The 21,850-nt window shown below is 38.5% G+C and overlaps 1 protein-coding gene across 2 annotated transcripts in view; it reads right to left on the bottom strand.

The window, feature by feature from the left end:
* Positions 1 to 21,850, bottom strand: part of LOC126292135 (nuclear RNA export factor 1-like) — a 137,616-nt gene that overhangs the window by 60,970 nt on the left and 54,796 nt on the right. For both annotated transcript variants that reach the window (XM_049985973.1, XM_049985972.1), the window contains exon 7: positions 19,748 to 19,947. In XM_049985973.1, coding sequence (XP_049841930.1) covers positions 19,748 to 19,947 — 200 coding nt within the window. The remainder of the gene's footprint in view (positions 1 to 19,747; positions 19,948 to 21,850) is intronic.

Consider the following 21,850-nt stretch of genomic DNA (forward strand, 5'->3'; position numbering starts at 1 on the left):
ATGAATTCACTTGTTGGGCCACACTATTTTCTGGTGATTTGCTTTGGTACCATTAGAAGTACAATGTTTTTCAATGAATTTCCCTAGAAGATTATGTCATATTTAAGAAATGACACAAAGCAGCGATGATACACCACTTTTCTTGGGCTTTTGTGAGTAGCTCACACTGAAGAAGCTAAGCTTTTCATTCAGTTTGCTATGATGTCTACATGTGCCTTCAAATTTAAATTTTTTTACAGACTGAGGTCTACAAACTGTAGGTGGCTTACTTCTCACATTCTCTAATCATTCTTAGCTGATTTTTATTCAAACCATGCCTGGTAATTCAGCTCTAAACTGAATTATGTGGATCTTTGTTACATTTTTGGTCCATTATTATGAATCTATAATTCCAGATTTTGTATTGTATTTTGTTTACTAATTGAGAGCTTTTTGGTAACACCATTTTCAATTAGGACAGAGGTGTTATCTGCAGAAACATAAATATTTAACAGCAAGTAATTTATATGCATCACAGAAAAGATAAGGACTCAGTACAGATCCCCGAAGGATCACTTCGCAAATTTTCTTCCAGTCAGATAAGTAATTGCTTGTGTTTATTGTTATAGTCATTCTTTGCTTTCTTTCCATCAAGTATGACTTGCAGCAAGTTCTCTGATTAACCTCCAGCACATGAGAAAAATTTTACAACTGGATTTAAAATTCCAATGGAGGGTTCGCCAGATCAAAGAGTAAAGCTTCCAAAAAAAAAAAAAACGTTGGCAAACATATGCAAGCAATCATTGAAGATGACTCAAATTCAATACTGTCTATACTGCTATGAGCAACGAGGCACATTTTCACCTAAATGGGTTAGTTAGCAAACATGACAATATATAGAGCATTTTAAAATTACATCAACAAACACTGAATTATGCTCTGCAGAAATAACAAATACGAGAGCTCTGAAGAGTCAGAAGTCTTCTAATTTTATCTAGCAGAACCATTACACCATAAAAACTGGACACGTGACATACAGTGTGTTTCAAAATTACATTGACAAACTTTGAGGAGCTATAGAAGGTGTCTTGGGAAACAAAATGAGGACAGGAACCCTTGTCCAGAAACATCATCCACCGACAAATAATGTGTCAAAGTTACAGGTGCCGTCACCTGTATGTGTATGTATATAAAGGGTAATTCCGTAAAAAAGTAAATGTATCATTCTGAGGTAAGGGACCCTGCAAAACAACGAGTCGGAAGGTGTAAAGGGAAATGATTCTGATACCTCTGACAATAAAACATATTTAATGGTACTGTTATTGCTAAGAATGTAGGGAAGGCAACTTTCAGAGGTTGTAATATGGAGAGACGAAAAAAAAAAAAGGCTAGTAAAATAGGCTCTCAAATGCATACCTAATGAGCTATAATCACTTCTTCAATCTTTACAGTAACTAAGGTGAACAATTGCTCCTCGCATATGCATTTTAGAGTCTATGTCTAATGGACATCTTTTTCTTGTTTTGGTCCATATTACCACTTCTGAAAGTTGCATACCCTACAATCTGAACAACATTACCAGTACCTGTACCTACTGTCAGAGATATCAGAATGGCTTTCACTTAAACTTTCGACTTGTTTGTTTATGAACCAGAGCCCTGACCCTCAAATTGATACATTTATCCTTTTCCATCATCCCTGAAAGTCTGTAGCACCATCATGAAACTCCCAGTATACGCACACATATACAGATGCCAGTGCCTGCAACTTCAATGCTCTGTAGCATCACTGGATGACATTTCCAGACATGTGACCCTATCCCCATTTTGTTCCTCAAGGCACCTTCTACATCCCCTCGAATTTTTAGGTCTAATTTTCAAATACTATTTATACTAAAATCAGTCTAAACTCCTCCTCCTGAAAGACACTGTATTTTACACATGGGTTTAAATAATGACAATCAACTTTTTTTTTAAATGTTGATGTTCTCTGATGGTTTTCAAAAAGCTCATGGCTATTCATAAGACTGCACCTCAAAATGCTGGTTAGTTCCATGTAGCATAGCTTTGCAAGTGTATGGAAGATAGTTTTCCCACATAATTTTCATGTTATGCTGCTTACAACAAAGAGAAATCAACAGGCTGGCTGTACCTTAACTCTGAAATCCCTGTCTCAGTACCTCTCTATTATGCTTTGATGTATAATTAATAAACATGTAATATTAATGTTTCAACAGTTTTAAAGATACTTCTTTTAAAGATACTTATTTCCTTATTTCAATATTACAAAAAGGACAGTTGCTACTCACCATATAGCGGAGATACTTAGTTGCAGACAGTTACAACAAATAGACTGTCAGAACATGAGCTTTTGACCAACAAGGCCTTTCTCGGAGATAGAACACACACACACACACACACACACACACACACACACACACACACACACACAGAAATGTAACTCGCACACATAACCATATTCTATGGCTGCTTATTTTCCTTAATTTATTTATAGCTGCTATTTTTCAGCAACCGTAGTATGAATTTCAGAATAAAATTCAGTCGTCAATTGCATAGATATTTTTATTTCGCTTTACCAGTTTCGACAAATTAACCTGTCCTGCTGTGTTCTCAGTGCCAACACAGATGGGCCTCCTCCAAGTCAGAGAGTCCAACTACCAACAATGATATCTAGTAAATTGAAACTGGTCATCCACAAACAAAAAGTAACAACTTATATGCAAACACAACCATGTTTACTAAATAATTATAATATTAATAGGTTGCTGTTTCAGTTTCCTGAAACAATATTGAAAAAAGTTTTAGATGGGTATTGATTGGCACTGGCAGCCTAGTTGGCACCTTGGAGGAGGGCACAGGCATATGTATGCGGACTTATGTGTGTGTGTGTTTGTTGGCACTATAGCTCGTCAAAGGATAACTCCACAAGTCTTTTGTGTGTGCCTATCGATAACTCAAAGCTTCTGTTATTCGGTGAGTGGTCTCCTTTAATCCTCAAGTAAGACCTATCCTACAACATTTATATTACCTACTGGCTCTTTTCCTTCCAAACCTTGTGTCGTCCTTCCTTTGTTACTGTCCATAATCTGCATCTTGTTTGTTACTCCTGTACTGTCTGTCCACATTTTTTCTACATTTTCCCACTGCCTTTGTTATGAAAACATTCCACCCATGCCGACCCATATGGTCGAGTGCATTTTTTGTGACACTCCATTGCATCAGTCGCGGCCATTACAAATGCACTGCATGCTGTTTGACGTAACACCCATCCAACGAATCACAATTATAGCATCTTCCAGCAACCAAACACTCCAACCAAGTTTCCCCTTCCTCCATCCTTAACCCCCTCCCAATTCATGTCGTCACATTGCCTTGAGTGTATGGCACTTTCCACTGGTTACAACTATAACTGCCACCCCTCCCTCCTGAATTCCTAACTGTCAAACCCACCTCCCTCCCAGTCACTAGCCACCCACCACCATGTACTCTAGCTCATCAAAGGATAACTCCGAAAACTAGAAAGTTTTCCTTCTTTTGTGGATGCCTATCAACAACATATTGCTTCTGCTTTTTGGTGAGTGGCTTCCTTTAATTTTAAACTATTTACTTTCTACACGATTTTTGCTATAATATTTAAGTGCATACCTGCCTACCCACAATTTATCAGACAGATAAGGCTCCTAAGGATATACATTGAACAACAAAGAAATTTTACTGATATTTGATTGTTCGGAATTGGCAATCAATATTAATACCAAGTATTTCAATCTAAACAGTCTGCATAAATAAAGCACAAAAAATTTCTTAGGGCCGGCAGGAGGGGGGAATCAAGATGTTTTGTGAAATAATTGGTCTAAAAGTAAGAAATAAACAGACTAGAGAAACATTTGATGTGCCTCATTTATTTTATTCAAATTTTATTCAGAAAACATTTGCCTTCCTAGCACCTTATGTCCTCAAAATGTCCTAAATCTAGTTTCTGATTCAAAGGACACCTTTTCTGCAATTAAATATCACACCAATGTATCTTTCCAAAATAGCTAGGCCTTGAAGAGCTGAACATTTTGACATTTTATATACATAGCTACCAGCAGTTGCCCATATAATATTTCCATTTTTCCTCATGTCACTAAATTTTCTTAATTATCATCACTACTTTCAAATAATTAAATATTTTTATGCAAAACTAGACCTCAAGCACGTCAATTTGATACTCCATTTGGACATTTCTCATTCTTGGTTTGGCTATGAAAATTTGCACATAAACCATTTGTGTAATTTGTAGGGAGACCTGTTTCTGCTCAACTCAAACATTTGACAAGAAAGTTTGGAGTGTTAATTATACAACAAAATATGTGCCTCTTTTTGTGTGACCATGTGCAAAAAATCTTTCTTCAATATGTTGAACCGTTTATGAAATATGATGATTTTTACAACTGCACGATTCTTGATGTCCAGGAACGAAATTGGCCTTGCCACGCATGATCCGTGCATCACATATACGATTCAAAATCTTGAGAACTAATAGAGATATCATTCTGCTCTTAAAATAAAATACAATTTTGATATGATGGCTACATTTCAATCACAAAAATGTATGACCTAAAATGAATGACATGTCTACACAATGGGTTTTCACCTTTGTAAACTCTTAAATATTGTGTGCAGTGATTTACTCAGTTTCATGCAGCACAGGAACTATTACAAACAATGATAAGAAGTTCAGTCCTTTATTGAGTGTGAAGATATCAAGCTGTAAGATGTGAAAGTATCAAACTTTTGCACATACCATAAGTATTTCATACCTGCTGGCACATCTGCTCCGGCACTTTGACGAGAGATCTCATAGCTGTCAGTATCACAGGTGCTACAGTGATAAGTTTCAAACACGTTTGAATTCAAACTTCGCCAGTTATAGCAGATGTCAAGCAGTGCCATGGGTTTCATCAACCCTGCAAACTTGCATTGCTATACCTGCAATAGCGTTTCATCACATGAAGCTGCCGCGCACTGGCGTTCGCTTCTGTCACTCATGCAGGATGCAGTCTAAGGCAGACAACATTCAGGTACTGTGGAATAACTTCCACATCCACATTTTTAATTGTTTTGATACCAGCTTATAGCATAAGTGAAAAAACACTTGGAGTAGAAGGTCCAAAGCTACTGGAAGCTTTTAGAACCCAGTCACGTGGCTGTTTCAGCTGCAAGGTCAATAGCAGCAAACTGAGAAATAGTTTTGAGTTTTCACAACAAATGTCTTTGTGTGCACTTGGAGCTAGTCAGTATACACTACATGTTCTCAGTTTCTTCAAACTCAAGATTAATTTTTATATTTGTATGGTGGGGCAAGATGTAAGGTCAAATTGAAAGATTGCGTGGATGGATTAGAGGGGAGAGGGGAGAAGGGAAAAAGGAAAGGTGGCCTTCAATCACCCATTGCTGCATACACTCGTGCTCGGAATAACAAAATGGCACAAAGCATTTTCTTTTGTTAATGATTCATGAATACACAGTTGAAAAGAATGTGGCACTGGGTTGGGAACTATTTCTCTCAGTTTCCTGGACAGTCAGAAAAATGGCCTAATGACTTGTCCGTCCCGGACTAAGCCTAGTTTATTAAATGAAATCCCATAGAAAGTTAAAAACTCTGATGGTGAAATGTCTTGTAATTGTTTACATCTTTACATTTTTTAATTCTCACAAAGCACAAAACTAATGTGTCCGTCACAGTAGACTTTGTAGTGAAAAAAGTTTTAGATATTTAACTTCGAAAACTAGGCAGTCCTCTTCGGTAATCACCATAGCTCTCTTTTAACTTGGGTGATTACACAATGACAGTGAGGTGTGTCATTGTGCACATGTTTGTAGCACACAGATGGATAGGCTGACAACCTAATTTATTTACATCTACATATCTTGAAATTCCAACTTTCCTTCTCTCTCCACCTTAAACTGTGAGCTAGATATTGAAAAGTACGCTTACTCACAAGAGTAAAGGGTTTCTGAAGAAAATATATGCCGTGTGATCAGATGTTGATGAAAAATAAAGAAGAGAGAAATATATCTACACTCTGCAACCCCCTGTGAAATGCATGGCAGAGAGTACTGCACATCTACTAGTTACGAGGACATCTTCATGTTTCATTCACGGATGGAGTGTGGGTAGAAGGACTGTTTAAATGTCATTTTAGTGCAGTAATTAGACTAGCTGACTTCATGAACCCTATGCCAGCAATATGCCAGGGTGTGCAATACATTCCTAGATTCATAGCCAATATCCATTACAGTAGTACAAGTTTATTTGCCAACTAGTTCCAGAGATGATGAAGAAATGAAAAAGTATAATGAGATAAAAGAAATTGTCTCCTATCAACATACCAACGCTTACGTTTGGTAAGTAACAGCATATTTATTTTTAGATATAAATTATTCAATTAATTGAATGAAAGGAAAACTTAATTGTGTCAAGTGACAAAATCAGTGGCAGTGAGAGTAAGAGAAGGAAAAATAATAGGAGAATATGGAGTGTGGAAAGAAATGAAAGAGGAAGCTGCCTGGCAGATTTTTGACAGAGCATGTGATTAATTGTCACTTGAATTAAGAGTCATGAAAGAAGGTTTTATGGAGACACTGGAAGGCTTCAGATAGATATGGGCTAGTGACGAACTTAAGTGCTTAATGCAACAATTTTGTCAACATTCGCAGTGAGGTATGGTGGGAGTGAAAGGGGTTGTGTCAGCTGCTAGTTTTATGAAGGCAATGAGGTAGCAGTGGTCAGACAACATGTTTGAAAGTGATAGATGAAGGAATGTTGTCACTTTCTCACTTGTATATAATGGGTATCTCTCCTAAGAGGCATCAGGTGCATTTTCTCTGCTGTTAGGGCAGATATCTGTAATTCAGTGTTTGCAATGTGTAGCTGAAGTCAGCCCAAACACACACAACTCATCATGTTTTTCACGTGACTCCCAGTGTCAACTAAAAGTGTCAATTTGTTTTCTGTTACAAACAAAATGTTTTTTAATGCACAACATTTTGTGCTCATTCGGAAGGGCAGTCTCAAATTAGTCTAATGTGATATCTGCTTTATAGGTATGTATTATCAGGTACAACAAAAAACAATGGATAACCAGTTCTCCAGTAGTGAGTGAGAAGAGCTACAGTATGGCAGTTGCTGTCAGCGTGTCAGGATGGTGCTGTTACTGCTAGGCTACTGGTTACTCTTGGTTATTCTTCATGTTTTACTGTCCCTGTCAATAAGCATCTACACAAGAAACACCACAATAGACTAATCTGGGACCACACTATCACATGAGAAAGTAAATTTCCACTTTAAAAATCATTTTGTTTGTAAAGGGAAACAAACTGACACTTTCCACCACCACAGGGCACCGCATGACAGACGTGATGTGCATTATTTGTTTTGATTGACTCCAGCTACACACTGAAAAAGCAAAATTATAGGTATCTCCCAAGACACCAGAGGAAAAGTGCCTGACAACTCTTTGGGGAGAGACCCGGCAGGCGCAAAATTTGCTACGCATTCACAAAAAAAAAAAAAAAAAAAAAAAAAAAAAAAAAAAAAAAAAAAAAAAAAAAAAAGTGTTATCACGTAACACCCTTAACTTCCACCTTAGAAATGGCAATATATTCAGAGCAGACAGTCAAATATTTGTGACAATCAAGATTGTAAGTTTGATTTCTGCTCATACATAGAAATGAGGATGATGATGATGACGACGATGAAGAGATGGTGGTGGTAGTGTTTCTTAAAAACAGTGACACCTAAGCTGACAGACTTGCAAGGAGACCAGAAGGCAATTATATATATATATATATATATATATATATATATATATATATATATATATATATATATATATACAGAAAGAAACTTCCACATGGGAAAAATATATTAAAAACAAAGATTCCAAGACTTACCAAGCGGGAAAGCGCCGGCAGACAGGCACATGAACAAAACACACAAACACACACACAGAATTACGAGCTTTCGCAACTGGCAGTTGCTTCGTCAGGAAGGAAGGAAGGAGAGGGAAAAATGAAAGGATGTGGGTTTTAAGGGAGAGGGTAAGGAGTCATTCCAATCCCGGGAGCGGAAAGACTTCCCTTAGGGGAAAAAAGGACAGGTGTACACTCGCACACACACACACATATCCATCCGCACATACACAGACACAAGCAGACATCCTTTCATTTTTCCCTCTCCTTCCCTCTTTCCTGACGAAGCAACTGCCAGTTGCGAAAGCTCGTAATTCTGTGTGTGTGTTTTTGTGTGTTTTGTTCATGTGCCTGTCTGCCGGCGCTTTCCCGCTTGGTAAGTCTTGGAATCTTTGTTTTAATACATTTTTCCCATGTGGAAGTTTCTTTCTGTTTTTTATATTACTTATGTTAAGGTCAGAGCTCAAATGACAGTACCCCAAAGCATTTAATGCATCTCTAAAAAATTATGGAAAAATATCAACTCTGAAATTTTCTAATCATTTTTAATTCACTCAAAGTTCAAAAAATTTTTCGAAGGACCACGTGGCTCTTTGGTAGAATTCTTGCTTGCCAAATGAGCAGCCCAGGTTCAATTCCCTACTGAAGTAAATTTTTAAAGAAGGGTGTATGTTGTACAAGAATTTCTGTGAAGCATAAAATACATAAAGATGGAGGGGGGTGGGGGGGTGGGGGGAGAGATCAGTAGCACTTGAGACCAGTAATCGCTGGTTCGACTCTTGTTTTGCCACTTCCCCCCCCCCCCCCCCCCTCTCAATTAGAAGACCTATGCCAGTTAAATATAAAAATTCATCAAATTAACATATCTAATTATTATTTTCATGAAATTTGCATTTTGGATGAGGAGAAATGAGATAAAAATGCAGCATTTAACAGTGAGCTTGAAGCCATGAAACCTATTGTTTTCTGTGTTTTTACAATGTTTATTACTCTGGTTCATGTGAGATCACACCTGTAGTATAAAACAATGAACTCAGTCAAAATAGACCACTTTGATTTTTAATTCTTTTCCCAAAAATTTAATTTATAATTTATTTGAAATTCAAATGACCTTTGTTAACAACCTTTTACAAAACAAAGGCTAATTACAAATTTATATTTGCAATGAAAACTGGAATTTTTTGTGCAGTATGTGGTCACAAAAAAGAAGACATGCATTATTCATACAAAGTTATAATTAAATATGTCGGTTAGCATACATTTGATGAATTTTATATTTAAATGACATTGAAAAAGAAGATTGACATGAGTTTCAAACCAGGTGTTACCAGTAACCAGTAAGAACCGCTACCAATTTTTTTATCTTTATGCATTTTCCACTTACGGAAATCCTTATAGAACATTCACGTTGTTTAAAAATGCGCACTGGCTGGGAATTTAACCTAGGCCCCCACATGCTAGGCAAGCATCCTACCACATAGCCACATGGCCCATTGAAAACTTGTTTGAATCTTTAGTGAATTAAAGACACTCAGAAAATTTAAGAGTCGATTTTCTCGAGAATTTTTGAGATCTGCATTGAACTGCTTTGGACTAATGTTTGAGCTCTGAACTTCGCGTAATACGAATACAAAAAACCAATTCCCACATTGTCTCCTTGTTAGATAGTAAGAAAAAAATGGAAATAAAAACAAAAATTAAGGCAAACCATTCCTTTTTGTTTATTTTTCCTTGCATTATCAAAAAGTAAACAATCAATGAACAGCATAAGTTTAAAATAGGTCAGATAACTTTTCAGGCAGATACTTTATATCACTAAAACAGTCAGATTACATTAAAAATAAAATTTGCTCATGGAGCCTCTTATAAAAAGGGGATCATCTTATACTGAGGTCCGTCTTCTGTCCAGGTAAATACAGTGTACCATTTTTGTCATGTGAGGATACAATTAATGCCTCAGCTAGAAAATGATATAAAGCTGTTCTGTTGGAAATAATTAATGCCCTTATTACTACAGTCCCAATAATATAGTCAATTACATTAACCAGTTTTTTAATTTATATTTTCATGTTTCAACTTAACTGACTCAGTAATTAACTGATCTGATCATTAACACCTATTGCCTATGCTTCCATTCTTATGTACAAGATTGTTATTATTGAACTTTCACTACTTGTGAGGCGGCACCTCCCCCCCCCCCCCCCCCCCCCCACCCACACACACACACACAAGTGATCATAGGAGAACAAATTTTTTTGGAAACATTTGTTAGGACATGCAGAAGAGATATACTTAATAAACCATTGAAAGAAACAAATTTCCACACGAGGGGGTTCAAATCTGGTGGTGTTGGTGGACACACAACATGCAATAATCAGCCAATGATTCAGTTTTGTCCAAACGAAGTGCAGTGTAACTAGTGACCTCATATGCAAGGGGAGGTGGAGCTCCATCATGCAGCAAAGGAACTGAGTCCAAAGCAACTCTCCCCCTTAGAACAAAGATCATATGTTGGTGAAGCCATTTACAGTTAACACTTTTCAAACATTGGGCCATGGAATATTCAGCTGTTGTAACACAACTCACATACTGCGTCAGGATCACACATTGTGAGCAGCGCTCTCAGCCACGGCAACAGTAACTTCTTCAACAATCTATGGTGCAATTGGCCATCGGCCTCTACCAGGAGCAAATCTAATCTTAGCCGATCATTCTAAACTGTATAACCAGATTATCAGATCAGTACCCTCTCACAAAGCAATTAAAATATGTTTCTCTCAATGGTTTATGTTATTTCTCTTCTGAGTGTCCTTACAAATCCACAAAGTTTCATTGGTCTGAGATCACTTGCTTTTCATGAGGCCCCCTCAAGTAGTGGGAAAGGTAATAATAACGACCCTGTAAGTTCATAAAGCTACTCTGTCCTGACTATTAATGTACTCTCTTCAGCATGCCTCCACTGTCTGCACTATTAATTTAAATGGGATGTAACAAAATATGCAAAAAAAAAAAACATCTAAATTTGTCATAACATGAATATGGAAAGCCCAATATGGAATACCAACATTATTATGGCAAGTACAGATAGCTAGTCACAATATAAATGAGATGCTGAGTTGCAGACAGGCATAACAAAAAGACTGCAATAGCAATCATAATGTACATAGTTTTATTGCACAAACATGGAATGAAGTATAAAATAGTATATGTGCTAACAAGATATGTCATTAGTTCTTACATGAAGACATTTTGCAAAATTTGTGAAAGAAGTCTTAACTCTTATCATAGAGCCTTTTGGAACTACTTTCCTTTAGAAAGTTATTGCTTTATTGTCTCTTGCACTATGTGTAGTAAAAGTTACAAATTTTATAGTTTCTTAAATCATAATCCCAGACAAGGTATGTACGTGGCTAAATGAGAAAAACTTTAAAGAAACGAAACAAAAGGTGTAATTCTTCATGCTTTCCTGGCGATCTGTTGAAATCTTGGATATTTGGGAATCCAGCCGGATGTTCGCGTCGTTCTCGCACAATATTTCAACAGCGTGGCTCGCTGTCTTCTTCAGGTGCTACCTGAGACAGTCTCAGGTAGCACCTGAAGAAGACAGCGAGGCACGCTGTTGAAATATCGTGCGAGAACGACGCGAATATCCGGCTGGATTCCCGAATATCCAAGAAACAAAAGGTGTTCAACTGAATTTTCAGAATGTTCGAAATATTAGTCATAATGTGCACAAGCAAAATATTTTTGTAGATGATGATAATAATATAGGTTTTTCCTTTAAATGGTGGATCTTAAGAGCATCCTAATGGATCAAGCTTATTACAGTTTGAGGTGAGAATGTCAGTTTAGTTTCAAAAAAAAAATAAAATAAAATAAAATAAAATAAAATAAAATAAAATAAAATAAAATAAAAAAAAAATAAATAAATGGAAAAAAATGCATTTTGAACCCAAGACCCCTACTCAACAGTGACAAATTGAGACCAGAAGTTATGGAATTCAAAGGTAAGGTAAGAGAAAAGAGCTCATTCTGCAAAAAGAAACATTTTTGGAAAAGGAGGGAGGAAAAGAGAAATAAATAGTTGTCATTAGTTTGCCTATAACTACATTTAAAACACATTTTCACACAGGGGAGCACAAATACTGTACAGATCACAATTTTCTTTGTATATGAAAAATCACGCTAAGGGACAACACGCGTGTTCAAGATGAGACAGCAATTGCAGTAACTTCACGAGTATCTGTGTGGTCACAAACACCAAAGTTGAGTATCACCGACCTACTTCAGAGAAGTTCCAAGACCTCAGAGAATATACAGTTTTGACAACAGTTGTGACATCAGTTCACACAAATGAAATGTCCCATTCAGATTCATTCATTTTATGTAGAGACTAACTCTCAGACATTAATGTTGACAGAAGTTTTGATGGTGTCCATTTAAAAATGTATATGTTTACAGACAATATACAAATTACAAATACAAATTGTTATACGAGAGCAGTTAGAGAAGTGGTACCGAATTCCTTTACAGCAGTTACGATGGAGTCAGTAAAGAAAGAAGTAGTCTACAGCAGCCTTTTAAGAGGAAATGCCCGTAGAAAAAATAAAATGTACTACAAAGGAGTTGTGCAAACTGGTCACAAACTGATACAGGTATCAATAGAAAATGTAAAACTGTAAATTTTGGCAGCCCATGGACGAATGTGTGATGCTGCAGTGCAATTTCACAAAGCAACAGACAATGGTAGTAAACAGGGAACATGTCAATATCAGGGCATAAAACTATGACTCACAAACAGGAATGTGAACAATGTACAGACATCAGTATTTGAGAGAGGATATGTAATTGGGCTCAAAGAAGCTGGTTGGAGTAATAAGTGAATTGCTTGACATTTGAATAGGATTAATGTCACTATTTGACGACACTGGCAGAAATGGGTGAACCACGGCTAAACACACATCAAGAAGGACTAGGTCAACCTTGAGAGATGACAGCACGTCAGAACTGAGCAATCTTCACAGAAGCATTCAGAGCCCTGTATTCATCATTATCATCAATCCAACGTGCAACTGCCACTTCAGTGACCACAATGACCATTAACAGACAGCTCATAGAAAGACGGTTGAGCTCACGATGCTTCTAGCGCCAACTACCATTGACCTCTGTACAGCAACAAGTCTGTCTGCAGCGGTGTTGGGAACATTTGACTTGAAATCTCACTGACTGGAGTAGAATCATCTTCAGTGAGAAGTCTTGCTTCAAATCAGAGCTCAATGACCAGCAATAACGTGTCTGGAGATGCCCCAGACAGGGGTGGGCTACTAACCCGATTGTTGCCTTCCATACAGTCTGACAACTGGGAGAGATGATCTGTGATGCTATTTCATTTCGTAGCAAGACCCCTTTGGTTGTCATCTGTAGCACTCTTACAGCACAGTGGTACGTCAACCATTTTCTACATCCTGTTATGTTGTACTTTATGACAAGCCATCCTGGACTTACATGTCAGCAAGACAATGTCAGCCAGCAAACGGTGACAGTTTCTACCGCTTGTCATTACATTTGCCAAATCCTTCCTTTGTCGGCAAGTTCATTGGCGCTCTCTCTCCAATTGAGAATTATGGGCAGGGCACTAACCAGCTCAGGATTTCGACGATCAATGACACCAATTGGAGACAATCTAATGCATCAATTGAATAGAATTTGGCATGATATCCCTCAAGAGGACATCCAAAAACTCTACTGATCAACGCCCAGCCAAAAAATTGTTTGTGTAAGGGCCAAATGTGAACCAAAGCATTATTGATTTTGCTCAATTTGTGAAGCTGTTTCACTTCAATAAATCATCATATTTTTATGAAACTGAAATTATTTGTTTTGTCTAAATATGTACATTAGATCTACCAATTTCCACCGCATTTGCACAATTCCTTCATGGTGTATCCTTTTTTTCTTTTGTCTTAGAGTGTATAATGATGTACTAAAGAATCTGTACAGAATAACACACTCAATGAAGTAAAACATGCCCTTCAATCCAGCAAATGTACCAGCCTCAATCTTCTCTAGAACTGGCCCACAGCCACACCCACATCCACCACTACCTCTGTCCTTGTGCCTCCCTCTTCATTCAGGCAAGGTGTCTTTACACCTGTGCAGCTTTCTGTGCACACTAGGTGCATGCTATCTTCGAACAAAGGGGCATGGAGGTGCAGGCACCGTCACACACACCCCTGAATTGTGCGCACGGGCCTCTGTGCACGGGTGCAGGAGTCTCCTACCCAATACAGGTGGACACGTGCAACAGCCATGCAACTGTCAGCAGTTTTCTTCATTTGTTGCTTTGTTTCACCTCAGTTTTTCCAAGCATTCAAATTTTTCCTCACATTAGCACTTTGGCCAACTGATCTGACAAAACACAAAACAAACTTGAATAGTATTATTGTGTGTTTCCTTTTTTCTGATTTGTTAATTCCACAAATTTTACAGACAGAGTGAAAGTATATACCTGTCCACTATTCCACACAAATAAGAACAACCTGCAAACAACAATCACCAGCCAGAATAAAATGAAAAGCCTTCATTCAAACTTCTGACGAATACGTGTTGAAGAAGAGGAGTGATTCTGTGGCCCTCAATGTGCTGAAGCCATCACAGTTCCTTTACAAGCCACTCTGATTCGTAAATAGTTTGTGTTGATGGGAGCACATAAAAGAACTCTGAAAACTCCAGCAGAAATGCACATCCATTGGTTACATTTTGATTTGCAAATGGAATCTGAAATGTGACATCAAATGGCTGGTATTTCTTTATTAGCTCTTCCATTAACATGAGCTTCGCCGTTCAGAAGGACCATGTTGGTATATTGTGCAAACATGTACTCAGTCATGTTGCTTTAACACTAACAGACACACGAATGAGGCTTGAACGAAGTCAGAGAGGTAGGATACACATCAAATGACATCAGCCAATCCGAGGTAACCATACATCTACATCTATATCTACATAGAAACTCTGCAAGCCGCTGCAAGGTGCATGGTGGAGGGTACCATGTATCTCTGCTTGACATTTCCCCATCTGTTCACTCACAAATAGGGTGAGGGGTAAACGACTGTCTATACACTTCTCTATGAGCCCTGATTTCTTCTATCTTATCTTCATGGTCCTTAGGTGTGATGAATGGTGGGGGAGGGGGGGGAGTAGAATCGTTCAAAAGTCAGCTTCAAATGCCGGTTCTTTAAATTTTCTCACAAGTGTTTTCCAAAAAGAATGCCACCTTCCCTCCAGGGATCTCCATTTGAGTTCCCGAAGCATTTCTGTAACACTTACATTTTGTTTGAACCTACCAATAACAAATCTAGCAGCCCTCCTCTGAATTGCTTTGATGCCTTCCATCAATCTGACCTGGTACATATCACAAACACTCAAGCAGTAATCAAGAACAGATCTTACCAGTGTCTTATACATGATCTCCTTTACAGGCGAACCACTCTTTCCTAAAATTCTCCCAATAAACCGACGTCGATGCAACATTATGCCCAGATATTTAAAGGAGTTGACTGTGTCAAGCTGGAGATTAGTAATACTGTATCCGAACATTACAGGTTTGCTCTTCCAACCCATCCACATTAGCTTACATTTTTACACATTTAGGGGTAGCTGCCATCCATCACACCAACTGGAAATTTTGTCTAAGTCATCTCATATCTTTCTACAGTCACTCAACTTCTACACCTTACCATACACCTAGGCATCACGAGCAAACAAGTGCAGACTGTTGCCGAAACTGTCCGCCAAATCATTTACGTATATACAGAAGAGCAGTATCCCTATCACACTGGAGCACTCCTGACAATACCCTTGTCTGTGATGAACACTTGCTGTCGAGGACAGTATACTCGGTTCTATTACTTATGAATTCTTCAAGCCAATCACATATCTGTGAACATATTACATATGCTCGTATCTTCGTTAACAGCCAGCAATGGGGCATCCTGTCAAATGATTTCTGGAAATCTAGAAATATGTAATCTGCCTGTTACCCTTTATCCATAATTCTCAGCATATCATGTGATAAAATGGCAAGCTAAGTTTTGTACAAGCGATGCTTTCTAAAACTGTGCTGATTTGTTCTAGAAAGCATCACACGTGGAAACCTGCCACCATGGCTACAGTGTTGCATACGTACCTAGCAAACATTTTCAAGATGGCTGTCACACGTACATGGTACATTTCCGGATATCGATTCCTTTTCAAAATATTACGTACTCACTATACTGTAGAAGTCCTAGAAGTTTGTAATGGAAACACACTGTATAAAGTTTTGTCACATGCAGAATTCATCATTATGATTAGAAATTTTGCAAGATAAATAAAACATACATAGTGGCACGTTCTTCACCTGTTCATTATAAATGTTAAGAATCTAGCAAATTTTTTCTTCCTTGGAGCAAGTAGTGTTAGGTGGTGCTCAGCACACACTTAGAGAGTGTGTTTATGCTGCAGCCTGCCCACTAGTCAGCCACACAGGGGCAAATAATCTATGCTGCAGCTCAATCAGTGGAACAGCATGCTCAGTTCTCTCTAGATTTGAACAGAATTGCTCCTACGCACAAGTTGAGAAAGAGCCACGCATTGACATGCGTGTTTCTACTCGCGCGTGGGGTAAGGACAGGCGCATGACACACAGGTGTAAACGCACCTTTAATCTACACTCAAACTTTCCTGTCCACAGTCTTCCACTCCGTCTAGCCTGTCTGCCACCCCTGCTTCCTAGTTCCCTCATCCACTTCATCGTGTGCCACACACAATTGTCTGTGCCTGCAGCAGAGTGAGCTCACCAGTGCTACATACTCGTCCCATTTCTTCACAACCTCTCCCTACTGCTCCCACAATCATTCAAAACACTTCCACAGCTTCTCACCCACGTCATCTAACACGACTCTCCAAACCGACTGGGCTAATGGGTGAGATGACGTGTCAATAAGACACTGCACTCTCATTTAATGTATGGGGGTACAAATGACCCATTGGGGGACTGAGTTTCACGTTTTCCAGTTTCCAAAAATTGCAAATTGCTTAAGGCAGAACAGTCACTTGGAAAAGGACACACCTGATTTTCTTCAAAAATGTGCTTGGTAACACACATCTCCAAAATCTCAACTTCTAGCTTTCTAACACAGATAAAAACCAGGATGCATGCAATGATCACAAATGATCAATTTGGATTTTTTGAACATGTGCAGGCACAAGAGAAGCAGTACTCAAGTTACGCTTAATTCTCGAGAAAAGACTAAGAACGCCCCGAGACATATATATTGCTTTTGTTAACTTAGAAATTGCATTACAGGGTAGACTGGTGAGAGATTTTTGATGTGCCGTGAGAGAGAGAGAGAGAGAGAGAGAGAGAGAGAGAGGGGGGGGGGGCATAAAGTGTGGAGCAAATGAGTAGTGTAGAGACTGTATAGAGAACAGGTGGCTGAGATAAGAAATTCAAGAAGAAGCTAGTATTAAGTAGGGTGTATGGCAGGGCTGCTCATTCTCTCCTACTTAGGGAGCAAAATTACATCAGACGGAAGATCGAGGAAGATTATGTCTAGCGGATCTCACCTCGCAAAAGCCGCTTTTAACAAGAGAAGAAACTTTTCACACCCAGGTGCACATCTCACGAAAGATCTCAGCGAAAACCTGTGGTACGGAACTGAAACACAGACACTCGGAGAAGCACATTAATAGCCTTCGAGGTGAGGTGCTTCCACAGAATGTTCAAGATTTCCTGAGCAGACAGGATATCAAATGCAGACGTGCTCCACAGAGTGGAGGAAGAGAAGACGTGTCTCTAGAAGCTTATTCAGCACAGCAGTGACACATGGGTCAGTGCTGATCACTGAATGGCCAGTACAAGGCGAGAGCACAAGAGGCAGACTGAGACTGGAATACATCAACCAGATCATCCTGGGTACCACCTGCACCATCCATACCGCTCTCAACAGGAAAGCTAAAGACAAAATGCATAGTGAGCAGCTGCTAACCAATCAGAAGGTTGGAGAATAATAATAATAATAATAATAATAATAATAATAATAATAATAAGAAGAAGAAGAAGAAGAAGAAGTTGTCTCAGAGTATGTGTTATTGCCAGTTATATCCAAAACACACACACACACACACACACACACACACACACACACACACACGTTACGAGAATCATCAAAATGTACCTGAACTTAACAAAAAAGAAACTTGCAAGTAATGCATTTCATCAATTAAACACCACTTGCGAACTAGGCATTTGTTAGCAACTGAAAGTAATGAGACACATTTCGTGCCCTTATGAAAGGTATTGACACATTATGTTACGTGGTGTCACACACCACTCCAGAGGATTGAATGGTATCCCTACGTATTCCTATTGAGAAATGATACTTTCGAATGAAGGCCGTAACAAAGTTATTGTGATGGAAAGCACAAATATTGTGCCAGTTAGTTGTTTAATTTGCACATGGAGATCCTTGACAAGGGACAATGTGTGTCTAAGAGACAGGATGATGATCAAAGAAGCTCCAAGGGAGGAAGCACCTGTGTGGGTGTGATTACAGGAGATCCTAACATTTCTGGCCTAATTTGGAGAAGCACAAAGCCTTCGGAACATATAAATTTCAGACAATAGTCACAATAGTGACTTAACGAAATGAAACGTCATACTGTATATAACCTCATTTATGGAAATTTCGTGTTGGATAGTCTGAGTTGACATTCGACATTATCCAAAGGGTGTCATATACGTTAGTGGACAGCATACAGATTATATACACGAAATAAATCCATATAGCTATTTGAGAAGAGTAATTGCAGTGGTACATTTCCTCACAGCAAAACCCAACTGAGAAGATGATGAAATTCTTATCATCACATTCGAAGCAATGGTTGAGCAAAATAAGAGGTAAAGAAAAACCATATTAAACTTTTTTTTTAATTAATTCACATTGCCTAACACAGCTGGAACACTACAGTTATACTCGAGCACGGTATTTTCAAATTTAATTTGCCTTTACTACACTGGACAGACATACCAACGCCACAAACTGAAAATGTATCTTCAAAACAATCAAATCATTGACACCAAATGTCAATTAAAGGTACATCAAAACGAAATGGAGAGGTAATGAGACAGAGTAAAGGATAAGCCACTCTTGTTCCGATTCCTTTTTTGTGTAAGCAGTGGAATGAGAAATTCAATGTGGTGATTGGTGCGGCTCCTTTCGGCTCAGTTACTTTAGGCTATAAGAGCTGCACTCCACAAAGTCACATCCCTCAACCTCTGTTACATGCAACATACCAGCATTTCAAGGAACAGGCATAAGACTAGATACTACCAGTCTGAAAAACACCACTCAAAATTTACAGTTCGGAAACACCTGACAGTCATCTTTTAAATACATGAGGAAAACATCCTAAATAATTCCTGATTCTGCACAACATTATTGACAAATATACATCTTTTGGATCATCTCCACCTCTGAGCCATCAACTATGAGCACCAATCAGAGCTTCTGTTCAGTCTCTAATGACCTAGTCGTTGACCAAACATCCCTCTCCCAGTTTGGATGCCACACAGTTCCAAAGCGGAACATTACCTGAAAGCTCAGTGATCTTCCCAATCTTGTTTATCTACTTTCTGATTGCCTAATGCCTCAGCCACATGATGGATGTTTCCTCCTTCCATTACGTGCATTCCATGCATGAGGGCCCAGTACCATGTAAACAAATAAAAATCAGTACACACTTGCCTTGTTGTCGGTCAGATCTAACACTCTCAGTGACCACCATTTGGGTTTATTTGCAAAGACGCTTGTAAGATGGTCCAGTGTCCACAGCTCATTTCCTGCAAGACTGAGGCTGATGAGGTTCGGAGCCACCTCCTGTACCATTTTCATCAACTGCGGCAGTAAATGGGTTTGTGATGGGTCATACATCACCTGCTGAAATTCTAAAAAAAGTACAGAAACAATAATTCATGCACAACAGCTATATAAAAAAAATTTAATTGATAAAAGATGTGCAAGCTCCGTTACTGTACAACAGGGCTTCACAGCAATGTGCCTAGCAAGTGGATGGCAAGTGCCGGTCTGTGACCAATGATTACTGTACCCCCTCTGTTATCACAGGGAATGGGTGGAGACTTGTGTGAACAAGGAAATCAATCCCGAAGGAAATTCTTGGAGAGATCTAGAATATCTTCATATTCCTTGTCAATTTATGGACCACTCACTTCACACTTCAAATCAGCGCCAATTGAGAGCCAGTAGCATTTTTATTTTGCCATTCATTTGCACACTGAATCCTGATTTTTTTTGTCCCCCAATACGACTGGCACTCTGCTTGCACACGCACGCGTACACCCATGCCCACGCCCACGCACACGCCCACGCGCACGCGCACACACTAATAAATTTCATGACAAACCCATATTTTTTACATTTTCTTGAACACTGCCAAGAATGTGACATTCACCTATGAGCCTCCAGTATCTACACTTTCGTAGAGCACAAAAGAATCTGCAACAAGCTCTTTACAAAAAAATTGCAAACTAGCTTCAAACATCATTTGCCATTACCTGCGTGCCACACACAAGTATCACTATTGGTAACGGCACCACACAAAATTGTTCTACGTGAAGTGTACGTAACTTACCGTCTGTGAAAGGGCACAAGCACTTTGCAAAAAGCAGTGGAATTACATAGCTTGCCTGAGTGGCACACTTACGTGATTTTTCTTCCTCTTCAGAGAGACCCCTTTTAAGTTCTAAAATTTCTTATATACCATCAGGTTAATGATATTTTCCAATCTCACATTCTTTGATGTGGTAAGAGTTTTACTGCCTTCGTAAACTGAATGTCCCGAAAGTATTCACCATTTTACAATACACTAAACATTTTGCGAACATGTCTTTCTGTATAAAAGAATAAGACTTCTCACACTGCAGATTCAAGTGCAAATACACTGTTGGTGCAGCACAATACCAACTACCATTGCTGCTATTAGATGGCATCACCCTCCCCTATTTCACAGTTAGCACATCTCCCGTGCTGTCACGGCCATGTGATGCACACGCATTTCCCTCACTCCCATAATGCCACAACTGCTCTGCTCATGAGCAAGAGCATTAGCAGGAGCAAGTGCTCATGCTCAAAATCAGCAAGTTGTTAAGACCTTTTTTACAAAAACAATACACAAGACAAACTCCAAACTCCCTTTTATTTATTTATTTCATTTCTAAAACAATTTTTGGATGATCAATATTATTATTATTATTATTATTATTATTATTATTATTTACATTTTATGGCCTTCATTGGACCACTCTAGCCAACTTTATACGAAGAATATTTCATTTTCCCATCAGCCCAGTACTTCTTCATTCTCTCGGATCTCATCCCTCTTTCTTCATTGGAAATTACACTTCCTATGTTGTTTGTTGATTCTAGTTTGCATTCTGGTTTGTTTGTCTGTGAGTTTCCTGATTTCGTCAGTTTGGTTTCTTATGTCTCCCAATGTAATCTGTAGCTCATGCATATCTTCCTTGATTTCTGTAATCCACTTAATGTTGCCATTACTATTCCACAATTTTTCTATTATTCTCCTGATGATCCTGTTCTCTGGTGTTCTGATTAGATGTCCGAAAAATGAAATGCATTTCTTCTTGATTGTACTCATTACTGGTTCTATTCCTTGTATACTGTATTTGTAGCTACTCTCCAGTGTCCATCTTTCTGGTACGATTTGTTGATGCATGTTCTGATGATTCTTCTCTCTATTTTGAGTATTTTGTCTATTTGTGCAGTGTTAGTTGTTTTGAAGACGGTTTCACTTGAGTATGTTATTTCTGGTGA

This window comes from Schistocerca gregaria, chromosome 9, assembly GCF_023897955.1.
Source record: "Schistocerca gregaria isolate iqSchGreg1 chromosome 9, iqSchGreg1.2, whole genome shotgun sequence".
Lineage (NCBI taxonomy): Eukaryota > Metazoa > Arthropoda > Insecta > Orthoptera > Acrididae > Schistocerca > Schistocerca gregaria.